The sequence below is a fragment of the Amphiura filiformis genome, chromosome 19 (genome assembly GCF_039555335.1).
Source record: "Amphiura filiformis chromosome 19, Afil_fr2py, whole genome shotgun sequence".
Taxonomy (NCBI): Eukaryota; Metazoa; Echinodermata; class Ophiuroidea; order Amphilepidida; family Amphiuridae; genus Amphiura; species Amphiura filiformis.
In genome coordinates this window covers 26055304-26082662 of record NC_092646.1, presented here as the reverse complement: position 1 = coordinate 26082662, position 27359 = coordinate 26055304, and the positions used below count along the sequence as shown (strand labels likewise).

At 36.9% G+C, this 27359-nt stretch overlaps 1 protein-coding gene across 1 annotated transcript in view; it reads right to left on the bottom strand.

Moving 5' to 3' along the window:
- Window positions 1–27093, bottom strand: part of LOC140140469 (uncharacterized) — a 32438-nt gene extending 5345 nt beyond the window's left edge. Inside the window, exons 1-9 of the mRNA XM_072162229.1 lie at window positions 26943–27093; window positions 25872–25895; window positions 24327–24353; window positions 20426–20461; window positions 18469–18486; window positions 17717–17770; window positions 14199–14303; window positions 11915–11938; window positions 2085–2135 (exon numbers count right to left, since the gene is read on the bottom strand). Of these exons, the coding sequence (XP_072018330.1) occupies window positions 2085–2135; window positions 11915–11938; window positions 14199–14303; window positions 17717–17770; window positions 18469–18486; window positions 20426–20461; window positions 24327–24353; window positions 25872–25895; window positions 26943–27093 (490 nt within the window). The remainder of the gene's footprint in view (window positions 1–2084; window positions 2136–11914; window positions 11939–14198; window positions 14304–17716; window positions 17771–18468; window positions 18487–20425; window positions 20462–24326; window positions 24354–25871; window positions 25896–26942) is intronic.
- Between the last annotated feature and the right edge of the window lie 266 nt (window positions 27094–27359).

Sequence of the window (27359 nt, the reverse complement as noted above, 5' to 3'; positions counted from 1 at the left end):
CCAATTGATAATGAAAACTTCTTTTTTGCCAATCGGCAGGTAGTTCTCATGGGGTTAAAGGCCAATTCAGTGATTTGCTCATCCAGAAAAATTCAAAATTTTGGTTCCTTTGTGATTGTCATAGATGTGCTAACATAGCCTGCTAGAGGTTAAGCCAAAAGCCATGAATTTAAGGTAAAATAAGGCATTTACATGAATCTGTAATTTATATACTGAGGTATATAAAATATAGCTACATGTATTTGAATGGGGCTTCAACTTCATCATTACTGCCGTTTTCTTCGTTGTTTTTTGTTTGCAAAATTTTTAATTTCAAAAATACCAAATGACAATTTGAATGACTTATCCTTCACTTTTAAGCAATTTATAAACAATTTCATTTTTTTTACACTTTTGCTGGGATCACTGAATGTGTCTTTAACCAAAGAGTTTACACCCAAAGAGTCCCAACTAGGAATTGTCTCATGCATAACACTATGGTTACACACCATATGCAAGTACTAGTTGAAATCCGCACAACCCCTGTGGAAGATTTTGGAATACATTGTATCTTCTACAGGGGGAGTATGTTTTCAAATATAATTGGCCAGAGGTCCCAGGCCAAAGGTAATCATTTTGAAACCCATACATGTACTCCCCCTGTATTATGGCTTTACCTATATCTTCCGCAACTGGAGTGAGTGGAGTGGAAGTTACCAAATTGTCTATTCTATTCAAAATTGATACTCCCTCTGATGCAGACTTTAACTAAATCTTCCACAGGGGTAGTGTGGATTTTAAATGGAATAGCCCAATGGTGTTCCTCCTCCATTTGTCGGTAAAAAAGCAAAATCAAACAAAACAAGCATCATTTAGGCAAAAAAAATTCAACTTTGTAGCAATCAAATTTCATTTTTTGCTAATATAAATCTTCAGTCAAATTTACATGTGTTTTGCATGTGTCTTGGCTTAATTAACATTTTAAAAATTCCTTTAAGTTAACTAATTTAATTGGATAATAATAACTGCATGCTATCTGTTTTGAGGTCATTGGATGAAATTGGAGAGGTTTGTTTTGGGCAGAGGGAATTTTTCAAGGGAGCATGAGCTCTCAAGCAAAAATAAATTTTATTACTTTTTCTGTGTGTAAATTTCATTTCAAAGCTAAATTGGCCAATAACATTTTCTTAAGAAGAAAATCATTAATGTAAACTCATTTTAACATTTATAATATCCATTCCTGCATCAATGTTTCCAATTAATTGTGTCTCATTATAAGTATACAGTCATTTTAATTGAATCCATTTCTATGGTGTATATTGTGTATTGAAGGTCTGAAATATTGATTTATCTAATTTCCACACAACCAATGTCAATTCCTACAGGCCTATACAGTAGAGAGTCATTAAAAAAGAAAAATTTCCAACCGACCGACCCACCCCCAAAAATCCCACTGGAGGGCAATCAAACAGTTTCTTTTTTGGTCTAACTGTAAAACAGATGGTGCAACATTATTATTGTCATTAATTACCGCCATTTTAGACATTTGTTTTGCAGTCAAGTTTGGGATATTAGCAATAATGTGTGATTTGCATAAAAAATAGATTAAATGTTAGTTTTCACTGATGGCTTACTGATCGCATTGTCCCTTTTTCATTTCACGCCAAACAAATGAGCCTGAGGCCAAACAAACGAGGCCAAACAAAGAAAATTGGTATTTCATTCCAGCGCCTACAATGCGTGTATTAACTAACTACTGATTCAATATACACAAGCAGGCGATGTATTTATTCAGCACTCGATCGGTGAGCTCAGAATCAAACCGGGGAGACCCAGTTTTATTACAAATGTTAAATTCTACTGTAATTAAAGCACTTCAGGCTTTAGTCTTTCACAGGGTATTTATGTACACCAATGGCCATTACAATGGTGCAAAAAGTAGAAATTCAAAAAAAATTGAGGGCGTTGCTGTGGAGCAAATCACACATTATGGCTTTAAAGACCCGCATTTGTGGCCTGTGTTTATACAAATACTACACTATGATTGGGTCACACATATCACAGGCTGGTTGAATTGAAAAATTAAACTGAATTATGATACTTACTCTCTCTTTCAGGAGATTTCTCCACCTCATTAACAGGACTAAATCCCTGGCCTGAAAAAAAGAAACCATTCAGGCTTTGTATTAGTATAAATGATAATGGTCTATTCATACATACTCACAATATAACGAAGTTTCTGATTGGAATTGGGCCCTTTTTTTTTGGTCTTTAATGTCACCGCGCCCATCTCACGCCGAGCGCAAAAGATGACGCGTAATCACGCGTTGACTACCGGCCGTTGACCTCATGAGCCGAGCTGCTTCATGCAAGTAGGCCTACTCATTTTCTTCCAATTTATAAAGGAAAACGGTATGGAAATGTTATTTAAACTTGTAAACCCTTATTATTTTCATCTGTATTGAATTGCTAAGAATGTTGGATATGTATGAACGGGGTTCATTCATAGGATTTCGGGCATGATCTCTGTTTATGCCCTCAATCCTATGAATGAACCCCTAATTCCAGTTTAAATATATACACCCCTATATGGAAGACATGAATCTTCCACACCCCTATGGAATCTATACACCCATGGAAGATATGACCTTAATCTTCCACACAGGGAGTGTGAATTTCAAAACTGAATGGGTGATGCAGGGGTGATGACTCCATTTGAAATCTAGGTGAGGTGTGCATCATTGGCCCCTGAACATGTTTAAAGCAAAACCTCCTCCTTTGTAACCTGTTGCCAGTTTGGTTTTAAACATTTTCAGGGGCCGCAAGCACATAGGAGGTTTTTCCTGCCCAACGACGATATGATTTTTGGCTGGTTATAAAAACTGGCTTACACATGAAATAAGTAACCTGGCAAAAATTGGACAATTTGAAGCATATCTGGAGGGAGCACAATTCACCTGAAAAATTGGGAATATCTGAAAAATTTACGCATCGCGGCACAATAGTACATTGAGATGTTCATATCGTTGTTGGACAGGAAAAACCTTGTATGTGTTTGTGCCCTGAACATGTTTAAAACAAAACTGCCAAGAGGTTACACAGGAGGTTTTGCTTTAAACATGTTCAAGGGCCAATGACACATAATAGGAGGGTTTTCCTGCCCAATAATTATATTCAATTAGAGTGATATCACTTGAAGAGGCAAGTTATATGACATCGTTGGGCAGGAAAAACATCCTATGTGTCATTGGCCCCTGAACATGTTTAAAGCAAAACCACTTAAGGGATGGGGTATGAACGTTTGGAGAGTATTTATTGTGGGACATTGGAGCACACCAGACATATCAAATTGCATTCTGAATACCAAGAATGTCCTTCTGATATCAAATAATTTTGATTTCTTGAAATTCGCAATGTAATACACATTTTATGGCAAATGATTAAAAATTGATATTTTTGCTATTTAACAGTACTCGAAGTACAGTTAGTTGGGTGATCTAGAGCAATTCCGTGACCGTGGAGAGCGAAGGTTCGTTTCTCAGTGGATCTGTCTTCTATGAAGGTTAATAAAAAATTTAGCGGGGTGCCCTCGCGAAAGTGTGGGCGGAATATGTGAGAGCCCGAAATCCAAAATGGCGCCGTTGGCCATTTAAAAATTATTTTTTCAATGGTTTGGCCTACAATGCTGTTCAGTATATGTTTTCTGAGGTTTTTTGGGTCGAGGAATACATATCTGATGTCGATTTTATGATATGACCAACTTTTGACCTTCAAATCCAAGATGGCCGCCGATTTACAGCTCAGAAAGGTTAAATTGTCACATTTGTCCTATAGCCTTCATAATAGGATCTAATTAAAGTTCTCATCATGCCAACTTGAGTGATTGTCTCTAAAAACTACCAGTGATAATGATTTGACCTATTTTTGACCTTCAAATCCAAGATGGCCGCCGATTTTCAGCTCAGAAAGGTCAAATTTTCACATTTGTCGTAGAACCTTCATAATAGGCTCTAATTCAAGCTCTCAACATGCCGAGTTGAGTGATGGACACTAAAAACTACAAGTAATAATGATTTGACCTGTTTTTGACTTTCAAATCCAAGATGGCCGCCGATTCTCAGCTGAGAAAGGTAAAAATTTCAAATTGTCAGTATAGCCTTCATAATATACTCTAATTAGAGCTCTGAGTAGTCGAGAGTCTTCATAATAGCCTCTAATGAATACCCCATTCTGGCACACACACACACACCCGCACATACATATATATTCACATTATTTGAATGAGTTTAGTCTATATTGGTTTCCGGTCTACGTGTGTTTTGCTCAGTACCCTATCAATAATGAATGAATGCAGCATCAAAGATATTATTTATTAACATTTAGAAAGAAACATATTCTATGAGACTTGTGCATAGATCACCTACAACACTGCTTGCTTGTTACCTACAGCAAAATCATCCCCTAACGATGTCTACTGAAGCCGTGTAGGGCCTAATTCGTCTGATACTATCGTCCAAGGTAAACATGGTAAATGGGAGAGTTTACAAACAAAAACGAAAAACCTTGTCAGAACTTGACAAATATGGTGATTTTTACAACTTACATCTCTTCAAGGTAATATGGGTCTGGAAGTCATTACATGCATCACATGTTACATTATATCTCAATAACATCTTCAGACAAGCTTGTAAACGCTCAGTGTTCAAGTAAACCACCAATTTATGAAATTGATGATGAGACGGGGACCATTGGCACCCAAGCGCCCGCGTTCATCTGTGCGTGGAACTCTCCACGAAAAAACTATATGGTGCATGCAGGGTGTGGATCTGAAGCACCCGAATAGACCACGGGTAAGCTGTTCATAAGCAACACACACTCAGCATGGCGCTCCTTTAAGAGCCACAGAGTCCTCGTAAAAGATGGGGAGCTGAGGAATCGTTTCGCAGAGGTAAAGAATTTGTTCTTTCGACACATGGATTCGATCATCTTCACTGAGCACAGGATCCATTCACTGCAGCCCCTCTTTATAGCAGACTACAAACGCATGACTATGCTATGCATAGTGACTATGGCTATGCAGTGGGTGCTGTAAAATCGTCCAATCTCAAGGACCTACTCAATGCTTATTAATGAGTATCAAGAGACAAGAGAAGAACAAGAGTGAGTGGGTCTATGATACTGGGGGAAGAGGTGATGACACTGAGGCTGCCATTTCATCACTTGGTATCAGTAATGAGCAGCTGTCACGGCGGCTGTCTCAGAAGATCAAAGACAGATCTACTGTCGCCTGGCCACTTCATATCGATCATCTTGAAGAAGACGAAGAGCTCTGTGAGTTGTGAGTAAAGCTGTCGACTTGGCTAAAACAGCCTAAGAGAAAACTGCCGATCTCAACCATTCCATATTCAGTCGGGCCTCATGATCACAGCACTGAATAGATCACCACCACTGTTATCAACCTGGGCATCAATGTCCCTTGTATGACGAGGAGTAAAGATCTGGTGGAACTCTACACAAGAGTCGTGTCTGCATCAACTATGCTGACTTCAAGATCACTGGACTCTAATGATCTTTGAAGCATCAGCAACCTGCCCGCAGGAGATTGCAGACAGCAAGCCAGCCATTGTTATCGCTTCTACACTGACGCACGCCAAGATCGATACTATGACAGGCAATGTAACAGAAGAAGTAACAGAGGGAATAAGAGGGCCTCGTGAACGGATCTCGTGCTCGGTGAAGGATCGAATCCATCCACATGTCTAAAGAACAAATTTCTTGGCTCTGCGAGACACACATTCTGAAGATGCATTACACCATCTAACTCTAATTGTGTGTGATTTGACGTGCTTCAAGCAACAGACTTGTTGGTACATGATATCATTTGCAAAAGGATCCGACAGTGCTGACTCGAGAGGCTGTGTAAGACGATCCCTTAGCTCCCCATCTTCTATGAGGAATGCGTGGCGCTTAAAGGAGCGCCATACTGAGTAGTGTGTGTTGATTCTGAACAGCTTATACTCCGCGCTTTAGTCGGGTGCTTCGTGTCCACACCCTGAATGCGCCATACACATTTCGTTTTGTAGCGGAGTGCCCTGGAGCACTCTGTGTGTCTTTTTATCTTATACAACGAGGCATCACAAAATGGTTCTCAGAGCGGAGGATATTCAGTATATATAATTGTACGGAGTTGAATCAAACACAAGGCGGTTCTCGAACCACGAGTCTCGCCTGCTTTCGCGACCGCTTGCTTTTGTAATTGCCTGCTTATGCGATGAACCTTGTAATGGAAGTGTTATGGCGATACGGAAAAAAGTGAATGTTAATTATAATTATTTGGAATTCCTGCATCAAGTGCCCATACAACAGTTTTTACTCATTTGACCTCAGATGACCCCTGGTGACCCTGAAATGACCTTCTAAAAATTTGGCTTTAGATGTTGATTGTACCCACCAAGTTTCATGGCCATACGACAGTTTTTACTAATTTGACCTCAGATGACCTCTGGTGACCTTGAAATGACCTTCCAAAAAATTGGCTTTAAATGTTGACTGTACCCACCAAGTTTCATGCCCATACAACGGTTTTTACTAATTTGACCTCAGATGACCCCTGGTGACCTTGAAATGACCTTTCAAAAATTTGGCTTTAAATGTTGACTGTACCCACCAAGTTTTATGCCCATACAACGGTTTTGACTAATGTGACCTCAGATGACCTCTGGTGACCTAGAAATGACCTTCCAAAAATTTGGCTTTAAATGTTGACTGTACCCTCCAAGTTTCATGCCCATACGACAGTTTTTACTAATTTGACCTCAGATGACCCCTGGTGACCTTGAAATGACCTTCCAAAAATTTGGCTTTAAATCTTGACTGCACCCACCAAGTTTCATGGCCATACGACAGTTTTTACTAATTTGACCTCAGATGACCCCTGGTGACCTTGAAATGACCTTCCAAAAATTTGGCTTTGAATATTGACCGCACCCACCAAGTTTCATGGCCATACGACAGTTTTTACTAATTTGACCTCAGATGACCCCTAGATGACCTCAGTGACCTTGACCCACTAACCAATACAAACCAGTTCTGTCTCGTGTCAAGATGCACCCACCCACCAAGTTTGAGGAACGTGCGACTCCTAATCTCCGAGAAAATAGGCGGAAGGCAAACTTTAACCAAAACTTTAACCAAATTTGTCACATACACACACACGCCCCACACATACACACCCCACACACATACATACGGAAAAGAGATTATATAGTCTCCTGCCTTATCAGGCGAGACAAAAAACCAAATACTAGTCAGGACTTAACAACTTTGGTTATGTTTACAATATACTACTTCATGGAAATGTGGGACTAGAAGTCATTGCATGCTTATCAGACATGTTATTCTTCAGACAAGCTTGAAAAGACCTGACAATGCGCGCAAAATCAAAGAAAGTGATATTGCTCAGTGTCCAAGTCAACCACCAGGGGACAGAGGGGCCATTGGCAACCAAGCACCCGCGCTCATCTGTGTGTGTGGGCCTCTCCACGACAAAACGAAATGTGTATGGCGCATTCAGGTCATGGTGTGGACGCGAAGCAGGCATGGTAGTACATGATATCAATTTGCGAAAGCATCTGACATACAGTGCTGACGTGGACTCAACAAGCTGTAATAGACGATCCTTCAGCTCCCCATCTTTTACGAGGACTGTGTGGCTCTTAAAAGAGCGCTATGCTGAGTGTGTGTTGATTATGAACAGCTTACTCCGTGGTCCACACCCTGCATGCGCCATACACATTTAGTTTTTTTTTGTGGAGAGGTCCACGCACAGATGAACGCTGGGCGCTTGGGTGCCAATGGCCCTCTGTCTCATCATCACTTTCAGAACTTGGTGGTTTACTTGAACATTGAGCCTTTTCAAGCTTGTCTGAAGATGAGATTGAGATATAATGTAACATGTGATGCATGTAATGACTTCTAGACCCATATTACCTTGAAGAAATGTTGTAAAAATCACCATATTTGTCAGGTCCTGACCAGTTTTTCGTTTTTGTTTGTAAACTCTCCTATTTACCATGTTTACCTTGGACGATAGTATCAGGCGACTTATAGATACGGCTTGCGCCACATCTCAGTAGACATTGTTAGGGGATGATTTTGCTGTAGGTAACAAGCAAGCAGTGTTATAGGTGATCTATGCACTAGTCTCATAGGATAATGTTTCATTCTAATATATATAAATATCTTTGATGCTGTATTCATTCATTGTTGATAGGGTGCAGAGCAAAACACACGTAGACCTGAAACCAATATAGACTAAGCTCATTCAAATGTGAATATATATGTATATGTAGGTGTTCAGGGGTGTATGTGTGTGCCAGAATGGGTATTCATTAGAGGCTATTATGAAGACTCTACGACTACTCAGAGCTCTAATTAGAGTATAATTATTATGAAGGCTATACGACGCATTTGAAATTTTTACCTTTCCCAGCTGAAAATCGGCGGCCATCTTGGATTTGAAGGTAAAAAACAGGTCAAATCATTATTACTTGTAGTTTTTAGTGTCCATCACTCAACTCGGCATGTTGAGAGCTTAAATTAGAGCCTATTATGAAGGCTCGACGACAAATGTGAAAATTTGACCTTACTGAGCTGAAAATCGGCGGCCATCTTGGATTTGAAGGTCAGAAATAGGTCAAATCATTATTACTGGGAGTTTTTAGAGTCAATCACTCAACTTGGCACGATGAGAACTTTAATTAGAGCCTATTATAAAGGCTATACGATAAATGTGACAATTTAACCTTTCTGAGCTGTAAATCGGCGGCCATCTTGGATTTGACGATCAAAAGTTAGTCATATCATAAAATTGACATCAGATATGAATTCCTCGACCCAAAAAACCCCAGAAAACATATACTGAACAGCATTGTAGGCCAAACCATTGAAAAAATAATTTTTTAAATGGCCGACTTTTGGATTTCGGGCTCTCACGGATTCCGCCCACACTTTCGCGAGGGGCACCCCCGCTAAATTTGTTTATTAACCTTCATAGAAGACAAATCCACTGAGAAACGAACCTTCGCTCTCCACGGTCACGGAATTGCTCTAGATCACCCAACTAAGTACAGTACAGTACCCAAAACACCAGAAAAAAATTAGGTCTTTTTGGAAAAAAAATCCATATCTTCAATATGAAAGGTCAAAATTTTCAACTGATCATCGGCTTTTCCTCCCAGCTACATACACTTTAAGAACACTTTAAAGGGTTAGTAAAATCAATTCGTAGAAAGAATATATTGTACAAGAAATCAATCAAAAAACCAACAGAGGAGAACATTTCTAAATATAAATCATATCGTAGTAAGCTAACATCTTTACTCCGACTGGCAAAACGTCATTATTTTTCTTCATTGCTTGAAAGAGAAAGGTACAGTATGAGAAATACTTGGAAGATTCTCAACAATATATTGAGAAGTAAAAGGCGTAACATGTCTCAAAAATTTGTAAGTAATGGGGAAACAATAACAAATCCTAAGATAATTGCTGATAAGTTCAATGAGTATTTTCAAATATTGGACCCAAACTAGCACAAAGTATAAGCCATACTGGTAAAGATTTTTGTGATTATCTAAAAAATGCAAATAGTTCTACATGTTTCTTTAAACCAACCACTGAAGAAGAAATTCTGAAAATTATTGCAACTTTGGGTAGTAGAAAAAGTCCAGGTCACGATGGTATAGGATCCGATATTGTTAAAAGAGTTGCGAATGAAATTGCATATCCACTGCAAAGGATTTTAAATCTCTTTAAACACAGGTGTTGTGCCAGATGATTTAAAAATGGCAAAGGTAGTTCCAATATACAAAAAAGACTACCCTGAAATGTTTGGTAACTACAGACCAGTTTCAGTGTTACCATGTTTTTCTAAATTGCTTGAACGGATTGTGTATAATAGATGTATTGATTTTTAAATAAGTTCAATGTTTTGTATGATAAGCAGTATGGCTTTAGAAGCAACCATTCCACATATATGGCAGTTTTGGATTTTGTATGTGACATTGAAAATGCAAGTAGTGAAAAGAAACACACAGCTGGTATTTTTATGGACCTGTCAAAAGCATTTGACACCATAAATCATAATATTTTGATAAGCAAACTGGAACACTACGGTTTTAGAGGAGTAACATCTCAATGGTTTTCAAATTATCTTTCTGAGAGAAAACAATATGCGTCATACAATTCAGAAGTCTCATCTTATGAACCGATTTTATGTGGCGTTCCACAAGGATCAATATTGGGTCCTCTGCTTTTCATCATCTATATGAATGACATCGCTCACACATCAGAATTACTATCATTTATTTTATTCGCTGATGATACCACTGTTTTCTACTCACATGAAAATATTAATGAACTCTGTAATGTAATTAATAATGAGCTGAGGGAGGTAATTAACTGGTTCAAAGCTAACAAACTTTCATTCAATGCAAAAAAGACAAATCTCATGTTTTTAGGTACTGTGTCCAAAACCAAGGAAATCAATGACAATAATATTGTAATATCTTTAGATGGTTGTAAACTGGCTTGTGTTAAAGAAGCCAAATTCCTGGGTCTAATTAACTATTGATGAAAATCTTTCTTGGAAGAAACAGATTGTTAATATTTGTAATGTGTCTTCTCGAAATATTGGCGTTTTGAACAAGGTGAAGCATTATTTACCCGAACAAACTTTGTATAACCTTTACTGTTCACTAGTTGTACCCTATTTTAATTACGGTATTTTACTTTGGGGAAATGCAAACAAGGCATATCTGAACAAATTATTTAAGCTACAAAAAAGAGCTTTAAGAATAATATCTCATAGTCCGTATTTAAGCCATTCAAGACCACTTTTTGATAAATACAATGTTCTTGATATATTTGATATGTACAAGAAAGAGTTGTCTATTTTATGTATAAGTATACCCAAGGTATGTTACCAAAATCATTTGATGCTATGTTTAAGAGTCTTAAGGATATTCACAGTTATAATACTAGAAATAAGCATAATTACCAACTGCACAAAACAAGTACTGTTGTCTCAAATGGTCCAAAAATTTGGAATCAAATACCTTATGAGATTAGACAGGCTACCAACATTTCTCTCTTTAAGAGAGGAGTACATGCCTTACTGAATGACAAGTAGATCCAAGCATGTTTTGCTTCATTATTATAGTGTGATATTTCTGTTAATCATTCTATTAAATCATTGCCTCCACTTAATATGTCATCTCAAAGTTGTTTATCATTGCTTTTATGCTTTATATCAGTGTTTGTAATTTGCTATATGTTAATGTTAAATACTCATGATTATAGTACAATATTATATTTAAATTGATTGATTCCTTATATTTGTGTTTAAATTTTTTGGCTACAGATCCTCGTTTTGTTTTTGTAAATTCTGTTTTAATTTGTGTAATTTAATTATACAGGGGGTGCAGCATTTACAGGCTTCGCTTATCGTTGTACCTCCTCCATCGTGTTGTACTTTTTATAATTATTGTATTTTGTTGTAATTTTTGATGGAAATAAAATAAATCTGATTGATTGAATATATCATTAGATTTATAAAATTTACTTTGAGGACTGTTATATATCAAAAAATGTGAAAAATATCAAATTTTAATAATTTGTCATAAAATTTGTATTATATCGTGAATTTCAAAAAATGAAAATTATTTGAATCAGAAAGACATTCTTCGTATTCATAATGCAATTCGATATATCTGATGTGCTCTCATGTCTCACAAAAAATACTGTCGAAACGCTCAAAACGCTCATTCCAGATCCCTTTAAAAGTAACTGGTTGGTAGTTTTGTTTTAAACATGTTCAGGGGCCACAACGACGATGAGCATAGCCATGTCTGCATATGAATTAAAACAAAGTACTTACCACCAGGTTGGGTTGGTTGATCACCTGCAGTGAAAAAAAAACAGAGAAAAATGGAAATGTATAAATGAATAAAACTGTTCAAAATCAATCAATAATCGATCAATCAATCAATCAATCAATCAATCAAACATCAATTAACCAATCAAGTAAATAAGCAAGCAATATCATCTTTACATTTAGTCATAAACAACTGTTGCAACTTCAAATTTCCTGGGCACCGAAATTGCCTGTGGCAAAGACGTCCCAGTAACACAATGAAGGCTGACGACAATTGAGCACAAATAAGCATGATGTCATTGCCACAGGCAATTTCGGCACGGGAATTTTGAATATTGCGTGTTGAGAGCCGGCTGTTTTTATTCATTTTTATGGACAATATGACTTTGTTTTAAATAAAACCACATGAATCGTGCTTGATGATTGTTTTTCTAACATGTAAGGCATTGTTGTGATTGCCGAAGACTTTCTTTAACATCTACAGGAGGGCACTTCAAATCACACACCTACAGCACACGTTAGTGTCTTGAGGAGTGCAACTCATAGCACACCTGGAAATTTCAAAGGACAAGTCCTTATATACAGGTCCCTGGACTCTCAACAACTCATGGGCAGAATATGCCAAGTTTGATCCTACATGTACCATACTTATTGCTTCTACCAGTGACAAAGGGATGGGGTGAGGTATAAAATCAGTCTATATTCAGCTATATATATATTTTGCATTCTCCCTTTCTTTTCAGCCTTGTACATGTGGTGACTCATGTTAACTTGCTCTTGACCACAAAGTCTTTTATTTTAACTATCAACAATAATTCAAAATCTTCCATATCATTGTGACATATAATTAAACACTACAGAATTTGATTAAATAATTTTATCTAAGTCGGCCTATTTTATTGCCAGCTTTTCATGATTGTTTACAAAGGGGTAGACTAAAACTTTCATGACATCACAAAAATGGGATGTTTTAAAGCCAAAAATAAGGGCAATTTTTTAAAAACTAAAATTCCAGAAAGGGTGTTCATTCAATTTTTTTTCCAACCAGAAATAACAGAGCTACTTTCAGACAATGCGGATTAATTGTTTTAAACAACTACCTATATAAAGACGCAGATAAAAAGAATTTATCGCGTCTGACGTCATCTGTCAATCAAATTCGAGCACGGTTTGTTTACAAGTGTCGTGATGATGACTTGCTGAACACGGATTTATAACCGGGCGCCTTATTGTTACTTTTGCATCTTTCGACATGCAAACCATCTCAAAAGTTAGGTCTTTATAGTAGGAAACTTTCTTAACCGAAGGCACCATGTCCACAATGCCTAGAAAAGATGCTTTTTGCCTTGTAAAAGTACAGAATTTTTCGCCATTTGCTGCTATTCCTTTTCTCCGATCAGCACCAGATAGATCGGTCTACCTTTTACGCGCTGATTAACCTGTGTTAACCAATCAAAGATCGTAATTGACAGTGACATCAGACGCGATAAATTCTTTTTATCCCTGTCTCTAATTATAGAGATGGAGAAGGGAGAATTCTTTCCAAAAATATAAAATATGAACTCCATTTATACATGTGGTTGTAGTACAGTTTGGAGTCATACTTAGAGAATAAAGGTATTGCTTTTCGCCGCTGGAGTGCATCTATCATCTCATATAAATAACATGGGGCGACATCATTATTTTAAGTAAAACAATGAAGCGAAGCCGAGTTGAAATAAAACAATGAGGCAAAGTCAAGCTGTTTTACGCCAAAAATAATGATGTCGCCCGTGTTATATGAGATGATAGATGCACGACAGTGGCTAAAAACAATACCTTTATTCTCATTCTTAAACACTTTAATTCAAATAAAAATATCGTAAGTATTACAAATTTTAATCAAATTAAATCCTACATTTTACAAGCAATTACCTAGGGCTTAAAATTGATCTGTCCCATTGTTTCTATGCGCCTCAGATTGGTTCAAATATATAGCAAGTAGGTGTATCACGTTTATGCACACATGCTGACCCATGTTATATTGTGTCATATCACACAGGCAAGAACCAAGAAGATTATTGTAGGAATGTTCTCTATTAAGAATTCTCTGTTTAAGAATTTGTTTGCAAGACATGCGTATGCCAAAACGACAAAACAATTGCCCTCTGTAGGGCCACTCCCTGATTCGGGCTGTTTTTCCCCCCAAGTTGGTGGCTGGTAGGATCCCTGAATATATTAGTTATACGAGTCTCAGGTCTCCGTCAAGCACAATTTGTGGAAAAATGTGCAAACATAAAATGCCTACCTATGTCACCGAAGCCACCAGCTTCATTCTCTGTCGATGATTTCTTAAAGCCACCCATACCAGTGAAGTTTGGGTTATCTTCATTGCTCTCTTCCTGTCCATTTGCTAAATAAATGACACAAAGAGAAACAATATGCTATTATCCATTCCACATTGACCTTGTGCAGAGGATGTTTAACTCTTTCCACGCTGGTGTCGACTGCAGACGACAAGTTTCAAAAAAAAAAAAAATTCAAAAATTTCAGAATTGTAAATTTTCATGCCCATATTTGGAATCTGCATGAAAAATGCATTAAAATGAGTACAAACAAGCCTAGTATTGGTTCAGAGGTTCTTGAGATAGCTCTTAATATTTTGAGAAAATATCTAAAAGCTTTTAAAGATTGAAGCCTATATGGCTAGCATGCATAGCATTAAATACATTGCCATAACCCTATGGGGTTTCTGGCCTTGGTATGTCTGCCTTTTGTACACATGTGGCATAGTTGACCATACCTTGCATTTGGATTGTGTGCAAATGTCTGGTGTTTTCATCCTTTTATTTAACATTCAAAACATTGAGACTTATGAATAAAATTAATGCAGTGGGACAATATGAATGTTTTCTATAAGAAAATCAAATTTAATTTTTTAAGTCTTGGCTATTAGCTTATTGGCTGCAATTTTAAATTACTACTTTGTGTGTGGTAATAGGGACTTTGCCTTTAAAATTAGGTTATATTGATCAAATTTCCCAATCATACACATTGTGGGAATGTATTTAAGCCTCCTCTGGCCCTTGTGGAATATAGCTCAAGTCTCCTGCAGAGTAAGTATAAGTTTCAAATAGAAGAGACAATTTGGTAACTTCCATTTGAAATACACCAGTTGTGGAAGATATAGGTTAAGCCATATACAAATTTATAATTAACTCTATAGCCAATTCCATTTGAAAAATAGACTCCCTCTATCTGTGGAGAACTTTTCTTAAATCTTCCATAGTTGCCAAAACATTGTAAAATGCTATATCAGTGATGACAAATGATATAGAATGTTTTAAAATGTTTTCATAGTGCTTTATACCCAACATTTTAAATAGATATGCAAAGAATTTGAGTCAAACAGGTTTTTCACATATTATGTGCCTGCTCTGACAAAACCAGGGACAAGTCACATTTGTGACATTTCATGATTTGAATAAAAATGTAGCCACAAGACAATAAGTTTTAAAATGATACCTAAATTATATAAATGGCATCAATACTTTTGAAGATATGGATAATTTTGTAAATGGTACCTTGATATTTTTGCCAAATTCCTATTCTGAGTAATGGGCTAATTAGTTTCCTGCCTAATATACACGGGATTGAATAGGGATTATCATATTTCAACTGCTATTTATTGAATACATAAACCTCTTTTTAGTAAGTAGTTTCAAGGACTTGAAAGTCCACTTAGTCCCACAGTCAATTACCATGAAATTAAGGGATCTAGAATGAGCGTTTATGGCATTTCGACAGTATTTTTTGTGGGACATGAGAGCACCTCAGACGTATCGAATTGCATTCTGAATACAAAGCATGTCTTTCTGATATCAAATAATTTTCATTTTTTTGAAATTCACAATATAATACAAATTTTATGACAAATTATTAAAATTTGATATTTTTCAAATTTTTGATATATAACAGTCCTCGAAATAAATTTTATAAATCTAATGATATATTCTTAAAGTGTATGTAGCTGGGAGGAAAAGCCGACGAGCAATTGAAAATTTTGACCTTTCATATTGAAGATATGGATTTTTTCCCAAAAAGACCTTTTTTTTTGGGTGTTCAACATATCTTCAATATGAAAGGTCAAAATTTTCAATTGATCGTCGGCTTTTCATCCCACCTACATACACTTTAAGTATAAATTATCAGATTTATAAAGTTTACTTCAGAAAGTACTGTTAAATATCAAAAATATCAATTTTAATCATTTGCCATAAAATGTGTATTACATTGTAATTTCAAAAATCAAAATTATTTGATATCAGAAGGACATTCTTCGTATTCAGAATGCAATCGATATGTCTGATGTGCTCTAATGTCCCACAGTAAATACTGTCCAAACGTTCATACCCCTTCCCTTAAGAATTCCAAAATTTGATTTTTTTTTATGGGAATTTCATCTTTAAAGGCCTATAACTCAAAAAACATGCTTGGCGACATAGACATACCACCTAGACCTATGACTGCCCATCCCTTACCACAGCGGGAGGTGAAGCCCCGTATCCAAGGTGATATTGACGGATTGACAGGGTTACTAGGCACGGAGATATATCGCGTACATTCTGACGCGCTCGTTTGCGTGGTTACTGCGCAGTTATCGCCCGCGTCAAATGCAACATGTTCCGTAGACGCGAACATTATCTGCTTGCTTGCGTCTGGGTTGCGTCTTTGTCAAAGTCGTTGCTAAGCAGTGTCGGCTTCACACGCGAGTCAAAGTCACTGGTCTAGGTACTTGTTTGTCTGGGCTTGGCGACATGTTCCGGGTTTTGTTGGAGCTGGTCACATGTTTGTTTTATGCAGACCCTTCATACACATATTAAAGGTTTCGTGTGAAGAGAAATCAGTTTGGCAGGTCATTGGGCTATTCCATTTAAAATCCACACTACCCCTGTCTAAGATTTAGCTAAAGTCTTCCACAGAGAGAGTCTGAGTTTGAATAGAACAGACAATTGGGCAACTTCCATTTGAAATACTCACTCCAGTTGTGGAAGATAAGGTAAAACCACAATACAGGGGGAGTATGGGCTTCAAAATGTTTAACTCTAACCAATTACATTTGATAAACTTACTCCCACTGTGGAAGGTATTTCCAAAATCTTCCACAGGGGTAGTGTGGATTTCAACTGGAATAGCCCATTTAGATCCTTCCAAGAACCCCTGCTGGGATCACAGCTGTAACTGCACCTTTTATTGGGGTGTACCTATTTATAGGGCTCAACCAATTATCGGATCGGATATCGTATTGGCCCAATATCTGCAATATCGGTATCGGATCGGATATCGGAATTTTTTTTTTTTTAATTTCGAAAGTATTCAATGACTTTAGAGTACCACTGGACCTATTCTAAAGTGCTGGGATCACTTACAGGTACTTTGAAAAAATTTGAAAAATTTACCTCTTTTATCTATCACATGTTATAAATGCATGGAAAACCAATGCATTTTTAATATGTGACAGATGAAAAGGTAAACATTTTTTTCCAAATTAACTGTGAATGATCCTAATGATCTTAGCACTTCAGAATAAATCATTCTGTTAATGTGCCTTTAAACTTGAAAAAAAATTAAAAAACATAAAAAACATAAAACAAAAAAATATTTTGTGTATGCTAAGTATTCAATGGCAGTCATCCCAGACATAACTTGTGATCAATGGCTATTCATGTTGAAAGTGATACCCCCTGTGTGGGTGATTAAGGTCATGCCTTCCATAGGGGGTGTGTGGATTTCAACTGGAATAACCCAATAGAGTTGGCTACTTACGTTTCTTCTTCTTCTTCCCCTTCTTCTTTCCCCTCTTTCTCTCTGGCGTTCCATCTAAAAAATAAAATCACACAAACAGGTTGTATGTGATGCAACCAGTGACCATCGCTATACAAGGACTAAATTATTACTTTTGCATCAAGTTTCATTTTCATATATCATGGTTAAATAGTTTTTCTTTTTCTCCTCTGAGATTCATCTAGTACAAAACATCACACAAACATGTTGTATATGTGTGACACTACCAATCAAGTGGAGTTATTTGTTGCTTGTGATTTTTCTGGGGGTGGGGCAAGAACATTTTGGGGCAGTGCAAACATGGCAAAAATTGCCTAAAATTTGTTGTTTTGGGTCTAAAAAGGTTTTCTTTATGTTTCTTATTTGACTGGGGTAAGTTGGGGAGGGGCAAATCACAAGATGGTGTGGGGTCAAATGCACCTCCCCATGGGGACATCCACTGATAGTCGCAGAGAATAACTTTTGCAATACAGCACCACAGAAACATTTTTTAATTTCTTTCAACTTTAATTGTTTCCAGCAACAGGAAAATATTCCCATCTCAGGAATTAAATTATAAAGCCAAAAACAGTCAAATCCCTAAAATCATCCTATTGTGGGGTCAAAATGCAATTAGTTTAGCTGATATTATTTTTAAGAAAATCATAATCAGGTTCATCTATCGTCTCATATAACACAGGTGATAAGTTGTTTAAGAATTAGTCATTAATGACAAATTATTGGTGTATACGTACCATTTGGTACCCCATTAGCTGTCAAAAAAAAAAGCACAGAAATGCAAAATAAAAACGATATAATTCATTGATTTGACAATTCAGAGCACAAGTTACACAGTTAATATACAAATACAACATGTTTCATTTCGGGGAAGTAGTCAAAACTACTGGTCCCGAGGTGTTGGATGATTTGAATACTTCCCGACGCATCAGCGGGAGGGAAGTAGTCAAATCACCCAACACCGAGGGACCAGTAGTTTTGACTACTTCCCCGAAATGAAACATGTTGTATTTATTTTACTATACCTCATAAATATTTTCACTATCACGGTAAAATTGTAAACAAAAGTCAAAACAAACACCAGTCAATGTGCCGGCTGGCATGGTAAATAATATTTTAATGCTTACCTGATTTTATTGGAGGATTTCTGTTCAATCAATATTTACATTTTGACCTATATTATTCTAATTTTCTTTTTAACTTTCCATAAATAACATTTTGTTTCATAAAACATCAAATTTGTGTGTTATTATCCATCGGTGATCTCGGCAAAATAACTGCAGCAGACGCTATTTTCATGATAAACGCATCTGCAGAATCGCTGTTGTGTTGCATAATGCTACATGTATCTCTGATCGAAGCAACGGTGACGCGCGGGGTCGAGACATCATGTGGTACTAGGGGTACGGAAATTTTTCCTACTTTCCCAGGTGCCCGTATAATTGCACAGGCGTGGGGAAGTAGTCAAAATACCGTACTCGGACGCGGGCGTTATTAACCGATAAGATAGATTACCTAATAAATATTTATGAGGTGTAGTAATAATAAATTACCATAACCACGCTGTTATATGGCTATTTTCCAAAATATTCTAGAAACAATAGGGTTCTATTAACTATAGGTTAATGCCAGTATTTTATTGGGAGAGAATTAGACAAAATAATGCGCAGCGCTGATGTTGATGCGTCTAATGCACGAGCCCGAAGGGGAGTGCATTAGACGCATCAACATCAGCGCAAGTGCATTATTTTGTTTAATATCGAGAGCAGTAAGTAATACAAGTTTATTAATCTATTTCATACATGAGAAGAAAAAAACACGTGATTTTTACTTTTTTTATATAACAAATTATCACTAAAAATGTTGGAAAACAGAAGCAACTATAAATGCATCAACCCGCCCGAAAAGTGAATCAATCCTACGCGACGCGAACGCGCTCGAAACACTTTCTGATTGGCTGCTTTAATATAGGAGTGTATGAATGCTGGATATTGAACACGATAAATGTGATCCGAGTCACAAGCAGTCAGATTTGAAGATGCGCTATACTATGGTGTCCTTTAGGGCTATAGTTTATTTCAACTGAGTTGGTAGTGATGTCAGTGCTTTTCTACAGTCCTGCCACAAGTGAGCTTACAAACCACCCTTGTACCCGTGTTGTTTTAAATGGTTTATGGAATGATTGGGCTATACAGTGGTCATCAGCAACAGTCTGTAAAATGTGTGTTTGGCATAGTACTATTCTGTCGGTCCAGCTTCTAGTCTTCGGCCCAAGCTTCACATGGCTCACGGTTTGTAATCAACAACAGAAACCGGCTGTAAAGGAGACTATCAATGTTGTCACTCAAGTCCAAATTTCCGAAAAACCAACACTCGGCCATGGAATTTAATTGTCGGTTTGTCATTATATAAAACGATAAATCAAGTTAAGTAATTTCCACTCTGTTAACTTAGAAACTTGTTTGATTCCACTGACTATTTGCGATGGAAATATACACAACACCAATGACAGAAATCATCAACAAAAAAACAAACCAAGGACTTAATTTTTGTTTCACTCAAATTTGAGTCGCATCATCAACCGGAAGTGACGTGGCACGAACTGACAGAATATATCATGCATTCTAAATACCTGTATTCAAATCATGAAGGCAGATTAAAAATAATATGTTAACAATTATATCTCTTTCTTACCTGGATTTCCATCTTCTGGTTCTTCTGGTGCCTCAGCTATAAATGAACCAAACAATAATTTTTGATGTTGATTTTTCTTGCTACAGTCAAGGGCATAAGGGCACTCTTGTAAGAGGCAATCTTTTGCAAGGTTATGGACATCAAAGGGATGGCTTACTATAGTCACTGGGTATTAAAATACTATTCTTAGTCAGTGGGAGTGGTCTATTACAAAGACACATAATCTGATTGGACAATCGCATGATTTTGGGTGTCGTCTATCAGGCCGTAGACGACCCCACTTCATCATGAGTGTTGATAACGCGTAACACGCTCATAGAGGTATCGCGTAGACGCAGTGCGAAATACTCGCACGTGCTAGCAGTACGCGCAACAAAATATGTGAAGTTGTAAACAAGTTTCGTTCATTTTATAAAAAGGCGGAGTTTTTATGACGGTAACTTAATAAAAAAAAAAAAAAAATAGTTTACAGTTATTAAAATGATATTTAACTGACTAAGAATGAGAATAAGCGATAGGAATTTTTATTTTGACTATCCTCTACCTATGATAGATGACAGGCAGGTCCAATATTTTTATCGTAGTGGATACCGGCTGCGCCGCATCCCCTACTCAAAATATTGGACCTGCCTGTCGTCTATCACACGGTAGAGGATAGTCAAAATAAAAATTCCTATCGCTTATTCTCTAAGTGAACTCCTGATCACCTCCATATGGATGCATACCATTGCAGATGATATGTCAGAGTTCCCCCAAAGAATTACATATACCATTACATATGTTCTGTGTCAAAGGTTTCCCCAAGGATGGACATATACCATAACATATCATCGGCTGTATTCCATAGTGGCGTATAGTGGGGCACCACAAATAAACAACTTTTCGAGAAAATTAGGTTTTAAGAAATGCTAATTTAAAATCGAGTTGTGTAAGTCAGACATTCATCATATTTTGTAAATTATGTGAAATTTCTGTAGTAATCTAAATAGATTTTATTTTTATATATTTTTCAAAAGAAATAACTACATAATATTGCTGGCAAACTGAAAACAATATTAAAGTACAAAACTATATGTCACTATGGTGTGATGTACCCTGTATAATCCTATGTCATGAAATAGGGGAAGTTACCTTTCTAATCATGCAATTAGTTTGTTTATTATGACATCACGGGGAAAACCCAGATGACTGCAATAACAACATCATTAATCAAGACTATTTATGTCAAGGGGAAAATCCCCTGATATCAGAATGTTGCAATAATGCACAATGGTCAGTGGTAATGTCTATTATTAGAACATTTGGGAAAATCCCAGATGGTTTGCTATAAAACATCTGGCTGGTAGTAATTCTAGGCAGACCTGTATCGATATCATTGTAATGTGAATGGATGTAGCTATAGCTCTCAAAATGAGAGTATTTAATGTTAACCAGTTAAAATCAGGATACTCAAGGAGTATATTACTGAGTGTGGCCATGGAGATCATGAGTTTCCTACAGTGCTATTTAAAACCTCTGAGCGATGAAGATTATGTTGATGGATCTCGTCAAGTGCGGATACCGTTGTTTGCCCACAGGGCTATTATTTGGACTTCACGGACATGCTGGAAATATGGTTATTTCAAAGCTACGAAAATGGACCAAAGTAAGACATAGAGTCTACTGCGGATTGACACGAACTTTATGAAATTATGTTACAATTATTATCATCTGGATACAGAGCTAACAGGCAGCCATAGCCTTTATTATGGCCGAGATTTCAAGACAGAGTGTCATGGGAGATTGTAAACCTCCACATGTGTGTGTTGGTCTTTCGTGCTTCAAAAAAGAAGTACATTTTAACCAGATTACATAGCCAATAATTGAGCTATTTTAATACAGCAACGAAGGAGATTTATGAGTACGCGAATGTACTCTTCCTCATCGAAGGATTAAAGTTCTTCTGTCAAATTGCTGGAATTTGCTGGTATTTTGAAAACAACACCTCTGTCAAATACAGCGGAGCAGAAAGAAGCCTGTTCCCTGGAGAAAGAGCGATTGGTGAACGAAACACCATTTTTGGAGAAAGCAGCGCAAGGAGATATATTTTGGAGAAAGCAGCGTAAGAAGATAAATGATTGGAGAAAGCCGCATCATTTTTGTGTGAGGATTTCATACGCAAGGATATTTATAAATGCAAGTGTTCACTGGACTTCGCTGATTTTCGCAGGACAAGTGAATAAGGATATATTACATCAGTCGTCCAGAACATTAAGAACTTTATGATCACCAAGAAGAAGAATGCTGGCTAAGTACTAAATAGATAAAGAGTGTTTATATTTGATTATTGTGTATGAGCATTTGTTGTCATATATTGTATCAATCATAACGTGCTTTCAATTAAAGACTTAGATTTTGTTAGCTTAATCAAACAGTGTATTTGTGTTGTGCATTCGTGTGAGTTCGGGTAAAAGGTGATTTTGGCCTTGAGTCAAGTAACGACTCGTAACAATGGAAAACCCCAAAACGCAATACCCTAACCTAACATTAACCTTACTCCACCTAGATCGCAGTGTAATCGCTATGGCGTTACTTTTCGTCAACTTCATTCCATAGTGGCGTATAGGTCCGATACGTCATGACATGCGAGGTGTATGCCACTATGACATGCAATGTTTTACATTTTGCCGATATTTCTTAATCATAAAATGTGCATAAAAAGTGGCGTATGGTCGATACGCCACTATGGAAAACACAAAATTTCACTATGTAACTATACCTTCGTGGTAATTCAAGATCAACAAGTCGATGCCTTCACCACACACATAAATAACATTTCGCCTTCCATTAAATTTACCATCAAGCACGAGGAAAATGGACAAATCGCCATGCTGGACACCATGATTAGCAGAAAGGAGGACGGTACTCTCAAGATCACTATCTACCGCAAGCCGACACACACTGACACACAGTACCTGTCTATGGACTCACATCATCCACTCCAGCACAAACTAGGCGTTATCAGAACTTTACAACATCGCGCGAATACTTTGGTGTCTGAACCAGAGGACAAAATCGCTGAACTGGAACACATCAGACAGGTACTGGGTCATATAGTGGATACAAAAGGTCACATTTCAAGCGATCGCGAACTCCAACAACCCTCAAACTCGTAAACAACCTGACTCTGTACCCTCTAGCAGGGGTCATATAACCATACCCTATGCAAGAGGGGTGTCCGAGGGATTGCGACGTGTGCTCACTAAACAAGGGATTCAAGTCCATTTCAAGCATCACTCACCACTTTTCAATTTCAAGCATCACTCTTCGCGAACTTCTAGTTTCTCCTAAGGACAAGATCAGAAAGGAAGAACGGTGCCACACTGTGTATAACATCGCTTGTCAGTCGTGCAATGCCACCTACATCGGTGAAACTAAACACCCTCTATAGGGGTAAGAAGTCGCGAGCACAAACGTGAACCCTCTCCTGTAGCGCTACATGCCAGGGATACTGGACATAACATTCCTACCGAATAGGTCAAAATCATCGACCAGGATGAGTCATGGTTTGGTCGTGGAGTTCGCGAAGCCTGCCACGTCAGAATTAACAAGAGCGACCTCAACAGGGACGCCGGGAGATACTACATTTGTACCTGCCCGCTGTGTATAACTCTCTTCTGAGCCGACTGACACCCTCTGGTGTCGGTGGCTCAGAATAGCCAACAGCGCCCCCACGTGCCAAATATTGGGGCTGAAGACATCCAAGAGAATACTGGATGAAAGCTTCCCTCTCTGTAAGCAATTTTCAAGTTTGTGAGAAATAAGAAAAGTTTTAAAAAAATCTGAAAATGTTTTGAAACATTTCCGAAGTCACTCCAGCAGTGGAAATGACCTCAATATATTAATGGAGTGGGCTACTTACGTTTATTCGGGCGTCTCACTGGTTTTTCTGGAATTAAAATCACAAAAACAGGATGTATATTAAGACATAAATTTCTGCCATTTCTTTACTTCATGTGCAATAATATTCCTATCTTTTCAATCTTCTCTGGTTTCTTTTTTGAAATTTTTTTGCAATATGATGAAGGTAGCAATGTCATTTGCTCAGTTTTAATATTAGCCCAATTATTTTTACTTTATATGTACATTGTATACATTTGTTTTACTGTATATGAGATTTTAACCCCATGAGAACTACCTGCCGATTGGCCAAAAAGAATTTATAATTATCAATTGGCCCAATCAGCAACATTGTTAGAATAATTTCACAAAACACAAAAATTGGGGTGAATTATTTGCAAAGCTCCATTCTGATTGATGATTAAAGTGAAGATATCATGTAATTGACCAATAAGAGGCAATGTTAGATTAGCAGGTAGTGCTCAGGGGGTTAACACATTACAGAAGCTAAAAATATTTTCAGTCAGGTCTAAGGTTGCATTCTTTGATCTAAAATGGTTCCTTCAAATAGTCATAAATGCCCAACTACTGTTAGAATCCATTTAACTTCCTCATAGAATGACGTCAGTACTTTGTTGGAGTTATTTCCCACGTGTAGAAATGTACCAACTTTGATCGTGCATTTGAGTCAACACGGGCAATTTAATTATAATACTATACGTATTGGAACACATCCACTGGAACTTGTCCATAAAAATGGGTGATAAGGCCAAAAAAAAAAAATGGTTTGTCTCAAAGCTCACAAGTGGTTTGAAAACAAATGCAAAATGCGATTTTTTTTTATTTTTTTTATTCCCGACTTTTTTCATGGTATTTTGAGAAAAAAATTTGATTTTCGCCGAATTTTTCTGGAAAAACTATAAAAAAAAAATTGTGAAATAAAAAAAAAATTCTGCATTTCTTTTTTTCCAAATCTCACGATTTTACAAATGCGCGCGCGCGCTTTGAGACAAACCTTTTTTTTTTTGGCCTAATTAAAGCTTGTTCGGCTTATAATAGACAAAAATACTAATGAGACTCATAAGGCACCAGAAACAAATTTGTTTGATCTTTGGATTGACCGTCGATGCTGCTTTGATTCGTGATATTAATGAAATAGCAACTAATTAATCAGAATTAATGCTAAATTTATATTGGTCAATATCACTACAGACAAAAATCACTATGTTATCACAATTAACAACAGTAAATTAATTGATTTCATAAATAATAAGGATCGACCAAGCATCGGTGGTCGATCGAAACATCGCACTAATTTGTTTCTGGTGCCTAGCATCGTGTATTGATATAGAATCGCATGTATGCAGTTGGGCGCAGCACTTACGCTAGTCGTACGTTGTGTAATGGGTAACTGGCGAACGCTTGTGTGAATTTATGTGAACGTATGTTGGGACCTTATTGACGAGCCCAGTAACAAATCCAGAATAATTTTTGCCTATTATAAGCCAAACAAACTTTAGTACACTAAATACACACTGATGTTAAATTGTGGTTGGTGTATACATACTTGGTTGTGATACTGGTGAATGACCTGCCAAAAATAAACACAAAAACACAAAAGAAAACAAAGAAATAAAACATCAGTTAATTTCTAGAAACAATTACAGGTGCTATAATGCTCTTTATCATTCAGTAGACATGAATAACGACATTTCATTGGTTAATAGCCAAATAATATAATTTCGTATTGTTCAGCGTTTATAAATTACTGTACAATATATAGCTGTATTATTCAGCTCTTAATCAGTACCGGTAATTAACGGGCCTGCATACTCGCGTTGTACACTGTGCTGATCGCGTATGCGGTAGAGACGGCAATTACGCGCTATCTCGCGTCGCGTGCAAAATTGCGTCATGCGTTGGCGATGGCGCGCTGTATTACATGGCCTGGCGGTAGTTGCATGATAGAAAACTGTAAAGCATGCATGGAAGAGTTTGGAGTAGGCCTATAACTTGGTCAGTTTATAATTGTGGTATTATTTATTTATTAATTAGGCCCTATTTATTTATTTATTTATTTATTTATTTATTTGTGTTAAATTCATGTCTACTGAATGATACATTCGTTACCCCCTGTCTGTTCATATGCAATACGAAAAATATCACTGAACAAACAGGGGATAACTAATAATATTGAACACAGAAAAGGTGATCGGAGTAACAAGCAGACAGATATGGAGATATGCTATACTATGGTAGCCAAGTGTTATTTTGGGCTATATTTTACATCACCTTGAGTTTGGTAGTGATATGTCAGTACTTTTACAAGTGAGCTTACAAATCACTGTAGTTACCTGTGTTTAAAAATGGTTTATGGAATGATTGGAGCTACAGTGGTCATCAACAGTCTGTAAAATGTGGGCATAGCACTATAAAACATGCATTATAAATCCCTGCATTTAAATCATGAAGAAAGTTTTGAAAATATTTATATTAACCTTTTGGAGATTCCACTTACATATGTTCTTACCATTACATCTTTGTAAGAGCACTATATAAATCATGCATTATAAATCCCTGTATTTAAATCATGAAGTAAGGTGGTTTTTATTCAAAATGATATTAATCTCTTTTTTACCTGCATGAGGTCCATCTTCTGTTTCATCTTCTGTTTCATCTTCTGGTTCATCTTCTGGTTCTTCTTCTGGTTGTGGATCATTAGGTATAGCTATAAGTAACCAAAAATATTTTGGATATTGATATTTCTTGCTATGGTTGTAAGAGACCATCTTCTAAAAGACAATCTTCTCCACATCAGGCTAAAAAAGTAATGCTATGTCTCAAAGCCCATGGCATTTTCAAAAACGAATGCAGAATGAGGTTTTTTTAAAGATTTTTATTTTTTTAAAGATTTTTTTGAAACTTAATTTTGAATTAAGATGTCATTTTTGAGTGTTCAAAAGTGCACTGCATACAATTAGCAATATGTGATGTTTCTGGCGAGATGTCACAAGGCAATTTTCAAAATAAAATGTATTGATCTGCGATGTTATAA